This window comes from Sinocyclocheilus rhinocerous, unplaced genomic scaffold (assembly GCF_001515625.1).
Source record: "Sinocyclocheilus rhinocerous isolate Xijiao unplaced genomic scaffold, SAMN03320098_v1.1 scaffold1423, whole genome shotgun sequence".
Classification (NCBI taxonomy): domain Eukaryota; kingdom Metazoa; phylum Chordata; class Actinopteri; order Cypriniformes; family Cyprinidae; genus Sinocyclocheilus; species Sinocyclocheilus rhinocerous.
Window position 1 is genome coordinate 241930 of NW_015625105.1, and position 6982 is coordinate 248911.

At 42.3% G+C, this 6982-nt stretch overlaps 1 protein-coding gene across 2 annotated transcripts in view; it reads left to right on the top strand.

The window, feature by feature from the left end:
* Positions 1 to 6982, top strand: part of LOC107749627 (transcriptional activator GLI3-like) — a 230462-nt gene that overhangs the window by 213090 nt on the left and 10390 nt on the right. For both annotated transcript variants that reach the window (XM_016564794.1, XM_016564795.1), the window contains exons 11-13: positions 2775 to 2924; positions 3097 to 3261; positions 3682 to 3975. In XM_016564794.1, coding sequence (XP_016420280.1) covers positions 2775 to 2924; positions 3097 to 3261; positions 3682 to 3975 — 609 coding nt within the window. The remainder of the gene's footprint in view (positions 1 to 2774; positions 2925 to 3096; positions 3262 to 3681; positions 3976 to 6982) is intronic.

The window sequence follows — 6982 nt, forward strand, 5'->3', positions numbered from 1 at the left end:
TTTGTAAATGTCCGCTCTTTTGGGCTAAAGGCTTAATGGAACCGTTTAAAGTAGCCATGTGATCACAAATTAATCGGCGATTCGGCGCAGCGCAGACATGATTTAGTACGTGTGTCATTTTTCTATGTGAAAAAAAATCATAAAGTCCAGTTTATGCTGTTTGATTATGGCTTCGAATGTCGTAGTTGGAAGCTGGAAGTTGTTAGCCCCGGCTGGCCCGTGCGCGCTGTTGAAATGCGACTAATAATTTCTGACTGGCACATAACTGAACAAATGTAAACGGGTTAAGGCGTGGGCTGCAGCCCAGTCAAGCCCAATGGTAAGTCCGGCCATGGTCCCATGCCTATATTAAAACAAACTTCAGTATGTTGTTATGTTCTCTTATGTTGGACAGTTGCTCTCAATTAAGAACATTCTCATGGTGATCATTTGCCGTAAAATCAACCCAGACAGGTAATTGAAGGTCCACTCTTTGCCTAAAAGGAAGGTTTGAATGACAGTTCGACTTCGACTTCTAGTGATGTAAATGTGCAAAAAAAATAGTGTGCGCATACTTGCTCACTCGCGCGCACACACAAATGTGCATGTTCCTCACCCAAACTCTGTGAAAGTTTGGCTGCAACTGCAGCGAGGTGACAGGGAGGACCGTGATGCTGGCCGCCTTTGTGTCATGAAGAGGAATAGAGAATGAGCTCTGCTCTCTGTCTCTGCTGTCACCTCTCACTCTTTTTTTAGAAGCTGTTTTACTCTGCCTTTTCTTGGCCTTCCTGCTGTCACTCTGGTCTGTCCGCTCTTCTGCTCTGTATGTGAGGAAAGTCAACTCACTGACTGTCTTTCTTTTTCGGTTTTGTCTTTGTCTTTTGGCTTGTCTGTCTGTCTTTCTCTTGTATTTTCTTCCCTGTCTTCCATCCAAAATTTTCTGTCTCCATTGCTTTGGAATTTATTAATCCCGCTCACTTATGTTCAGGATATTGTGTCTGTCCCTTTGAAATCAAATGGCTTCGGGACAGGAAAAGCACTCATAAGTGCTGCACACTATTGTCTTTGTGTGGATGCCAGATGTTGACCTCATCTGCTCAGTTTGCATGAAAATGTGTGTTTTCTTTGAAACCTTCAACTCTTTACAAATCCTTCACTGTGTGTGTGTGTGTGTGTGTGTGTGACAGAGACGGCCAGACAAAAAAAAAAAAGGTTACATAGAGAAAATGAGAAGGACCTAAGCAGAGGCAGCATGTTGAGAGAAAGATAGAAGAAATACAACAGGGAACTGATGGCTTGAAGGAAAGAAAAATGGCAAATGAAAGAGAAAGAGAGGAAGTATTGGGGTTTGGTTAAGCCAGTGGTGACAGTATCAACAAGAGGGTTGAATAAAGGTGCTAGGCTGCAGTTGGAAAGCTCTGACATTAGAGATTCTTTCACTAAACTTTCAATATCTTTCACCCCAAATGCATCCCCCACTGCTGCTCCACCCCTCCCGAAGCCTTAGATTGAAAGTTGCCACAGTAGCACAACTGTCAGCACTTGTCATGGCAAGGGCCATAGGCCTATAGTGATGGGAAGTGACAGGGTTTTATTTGAAATCCCGTTTAAATCGGACACTGAGACTCACAAACCATGCACACTCACAGCAGACTGAGCATACTGAGCAGAGGGGGGGAAGAAAGAAAAGAAAAGGAAAGATGACAAATGAGAAAGAATAACGGTGTGAGGAGAAGCAGGGGTTTGTAAACAAAACAAAAAAAGAGGATCATACAGATGTCTGAATGGCTTCATGTGAAACTAACCAGAAAAAAATAGTTTTAACAATTACTTTTCACAAGCATTCAAAGACAAACACTCAATTATAGAAATGTTTTCCCATAAAATAAAAGTAATTGAAAGTAAGCATTCAGAACTAAATTATTATAAATCCCATGAAGCCCATTTCCGCCACATACAGTATATAAAAGGATCATGATCTGGTAAATCACGATGACATAAAAAGTCAAAATTATGACATACTATTATGACATACTTTTTTTGTCATAATTGGCCTTGTATCTTACAATTGTGACTTTTTATGTTATAATTAGGATTTAGTATGTCATGATTTTGTATTTTTTATGTCATAATTTTGACTTATTACTATTTTAAACTATTTATGTTACCGTTTCAACTTTTTAATCCCATAAGTATGACTTGACATGTTATAATTTCAGATTTTTATGTCATAATTATTTTATATCAAAGCATTTTTTTTAAATTATGTGGCAGAAATTTGTTTTTTATACAAACTGCATGTAAAGCCAGACAAAAGACACACTGAAGATAAAGACAGGCTCATGTAGATGTCTGAGTAGCTTCTTTTAATTTTAAACAGGCGTTTCAATGTTGATACAGATGGTTCTGTAAGTTCCCTTAAAGAATGCTGCTGCTCACCAGTAGACAAGACACTTTAACCTTAGACATCCTCCTTAGTATAAACCCTCGTTTTATAATGTTGAATCTCTTCCATAAGTTAAATAGATATTATTAATGTGTTAAAGTGTGTGGTGGTTAAGCGGTTGATGAGCGGTTGTTTAAGACTCAATTTTGTGATCATGATGCCCTCTAGTGGCACAATAATGCCATTGCATATTTCACCTACAAAATGGATGAGTTAGTTGATGCAGACTCATATTTAGAAATGTACAACTCTTTGTTAATGTAGAGGGAAGCAAAAGATTTTCATCAGAGCATACCATAGCATGATAAATGTCTTTAACATGAACTTTGACCTTCTCTTCCTCTCACAGCACATAAATAATGATCACATCCATGGAGAAAAGAAGGAGTTTGTGTGTCGCTGGGAGGAATGTTCAAGAGAGCAGAAACCTTTTAAGGCCCAGTACATGCTGGTAGTGCACATGCGCAGACATACAGGAGAGAAGCCTCATAAATGCACGGTGAGAATTATATTAAATACATTTAGTTTTTTAGTTTTTTTTATGTTTTCAGACACTCATTTCAGTATGTAGGACAACTTTTAATGTGGGCTTACCTGAGAAGCTAACTGCTTAAACAGCCTTGGTCTGTCTAGAACAAATCAATGTAAATGTGTGTCCTTTTCTCTCTCAGTTTGAAGGCTGTTCAAAGGCCTACTCCAGACTGGAGAACCTGAAGACACATTTGCGTTCACACACAGGAGAGAAACCCTATGTGTGTGAACATGAAGGCTGCAACAAAGCCTTTTCCAATGCGTCAGACCGAGCCAAACACCAGAATCGCACACATTCCAATGAGGTAATTCACACACATGAACATGTCAAGTATTAAACAAGGTATTTTGCTTCTAACACTCTCAGGTTTGGACAAGAAGTAATTATAGTCAACATGAAAACCAATTATTGCACATTATTGCAACAGGGAAAAAAAACAGTGCCTTTAGTAAAGTAAAAATTTTTTCCAAAATGTGATGACTTGCTCCTACTCTAGAACATTGGATTTTGGCTGACATCACCAAGCTGTTTTGATTTCAGCCCATTCAACTTCAAATTACATCATATCCTGATTTTATTGTTGAATACTATTTTCACTAAAAATACATCAAATGTTTGACATGGGTTGCAATTACCCATTATGTCGACTTTAAGTTGTTAAAAGAGTTAGCAGACATTTATTTATCTAACATTCCAATGCTCCCTCTCTCTTTATTTCTCTCAGAAACCCTATGTGTGCAAAATCCCTGGTTGCACTAAACGATACACTGATCCCAGCTCTTTACGGAAACATGTTAAGACTGTACATGGTCCTGAAGCACATGTCACCAAGAAACAGCGTGGGGATACATACCCGCGTCCCCCACCTCAGTCCCGAGAACCTGAAGGTAATGGACAAGGTCAGTCACCTGGACAACTGCCTCTCAGAGCGATCACTGACCAAAGGGAGTATAACCATGCTACCTCGAAACAGGACGAATGTCTACAAGTCAAGTCAATCAAAACAGAGAAGCCCATGGTAAGCGTCCTTCCATGTTAAAAACAAATTAAAACAAAAAAATGGTGGTATGCTATGCTAAAGTTTCAACTCCATAAATAACTAACCTTTAAAAAAACGAACCTTTTATGTCTTTTGTCTTACTAATGTTTACCCTTCCTTACTTGGTTTCATACACTGAACAAAATTATAAACGCAACGCTTTTGTTTTTGCCCCCATTTTTCATGAGCTGAACTCAAAGATCTAAGACTTTTTCTATGTACACAAAAGGCCTATTTCTCTCAAATATTGTTCACAAATCTGTCTAAATCTGTGTTAGTGAGCACTTCTCCTTTGCCGAGATAATCCATCAACCTCACAGGTGTGGCATATCAAGAAGCTGATTAGACAGCATGATTATTGCAAAGGTGTGCCTTAGGCTGGCCACAATAAAAAGCCACTCTAAAATGTGCAGTTTTATCACACAGCACAATGCCACAGATGTCACAAGTTTTGAGGGAGCGTGCAATTGGCATGCCGACTGCAGGAATGTCCACCAGAGCTGTTGCCCGTAAATTGAATGTTCATTTATCTACCATAAGCCGTCTCCAAAGGCGTTTCAGAGAATTTGGCAGTACATCCAACCGGCCTCACAACCGCAGACCACGTGTAACCACACCAGCCCAGGACCTCCACATCCAGCATCTTCACCTCCAAGATCGTCTGAGACCAGCCACCCGGACAGCTGCTGCAACAATCGATTTGCATAACCAAAGAATTTCTGCACAAACTGTCAGAAACCGTCTCAGGGAAGCTCATCTGCATGCTCGTCGTCCTCATCGGGGTCTCGACCTGACTGCAGTTCGTCGTCGTAACCAACTTGAGTGGGCAAATGCTCACATTCGATGGCGTCTGGCACTTTGGAGAGGTGTTCTCTTCACGGATGAATCCCGGTTTTCACTGTACAGGGCAGATGGCAGACAGCGTGTATGGCATCGTGTGGGTGAGCGGTTTGCTGATGTCAACGTTGTGGATCGAGTGGCCCATGGTGGCGGTGGGGTTATGGTATGGGCAGGCGTATGTTATGGACAACGAACACAGGTGCATTTTATTGATGGCATTTTGAATGCACAGAGATACCGTGACGAGATCCTGAGGCCCATTGTTGTGCCATTCATCCACGACCATCACCTCATGTTGCAGCATGATAATGCACGGCCCCATGTTGCAAGGATCTGTACACAATTCCTGGAAGCTGAAAACATCCCAGTTCTTGCATGGCCAGCATACTCACCGGACATGTCACCCATTGAGCATGTTTGGGATGCTCTGGATCGGCGTATACGACAGCGTGTTCCAGTTCCTGCCAATATCCAGCAACTTCGCACAGCCATTGAAGAGGAGTGGACCAACATTCCACAGGCCACAATCAACAACCTGATCAACTCTATGCGAAGGAGATGTGTTGCACTGCGTGAGGCAAATGGTGGTCACACCAGATACTGACTGGTTTTCGGACCCCCCCGGACCCCCCAATACAGTAAAACTGCACATTTTAGAGTGGCCTTTTATTGTGGCCAGCCTAAGGCACACCTGTGCAATAATCATGCTGTCTAATCAGCATCTTGATATGCCACACCTGTGAGGTGGATGGATTATCTCGGCAAAGGAGAAGTGCTCACTAACACAGATTTAGACAGATTTGTGAACAATATTTGAGAGAAATAGGCCTTTTGTGTACATAGAAAAAGTCTTAGATCTTTGAGTTCAGCTCATGAAAAATGGGGGCAAAAACAAAAGTGTTGCGTTTATAATTTTGTTCAGTATATTTCAGCCACCCTGACTGCAAATAATAGAAAAATGTCATACAAAGGCAGTTGCGATTTGTAGAGTTCATCCTCAGGGTTCAGGTGACAATAAATCATGAGATAAACTTGCCTTCTGATGTGTAGAAAATGAAAGCACAGAAACTGAGATTAAAATTAGACCAGGATTTGTGATGTGGATGTTGTGTCTAATTGAATATTCCCCCCTTGGATGCTCTTTGTGTCTGGCATGTGAACTAGAGGGGACGTTTCAATATATAGCTACCAAAGCCTGCAGCAATAACTAAATGGTGATTTAAATGTCTTTTATTTTTCTTAAATGCATTGACACTTACACTTAAAGGGATAGTTCACCCAAAAATGAAAATTAGCCCATTATTTACTCACCCTCAAGCCATCCTAGGCGTATATGACTCCCTTCTTTCAGATGAATCCAATCGGAGTAAAAAATTGACTTTGTGTCACAGGTACTGTGCTCTATGGAGATAAGCGCACGACGCAGGAGTAATCCAGCACACAATCTTTAATTCCAACTTCAAATCAAGAGAATAATCAGGAGACAGATAAATCAGAAACATCTAAGAGCAAACTAAACATGACGGTGAACGGACGAAGACTAAGGGAGAACTGAGGACTTATAAGCAAAACCCAAACAAAGGGAACTAATGAGATGATTAATATAACACAGGTGGAAACTAATGAATGATGATTAACTAAATGAGAACAGGAACTGAACCAAATAAGGGCAGACCGCGCCGTATCGGGGAGGGGGGGCAGGCGCCCTGGAGGCTGGTGCAGGACTGGAACTGGGCTGAGACAACTGAGACAAGCAGGGCGGATCAGGGAGGTCCAGGAGCCATGGCGGAGCAGGCAGTTCACGTTGCCATAGCGGAGCTGGTAGCTCAGGGGACCATGGCGGATTAGGGGACACAGGAGGCCAAGGCGGATCCTCCGTGGCCTTAGCCGGCTCGGCCACGGGTATATGCCCCCCCCCCAAATTGTCTTGTGGAAATCTAGGAATCCTGGGGGGCGTTCTGGAGGAGCGGGCACTTGAGGGCGCTCTGGAGGAGATTCAGAGACTTGAGCCCTCCTTGGGCTAAGCACGGGGACAGGAGCCCTCACTGGGCTAAATTCTGGAACAGGAGCCCTCTGTGGACTATACTTGGGAACTGGAGCCCTCCGTGGGCTATACTCGGGAACTGGAGCCCTCCGTGGGCTGTAC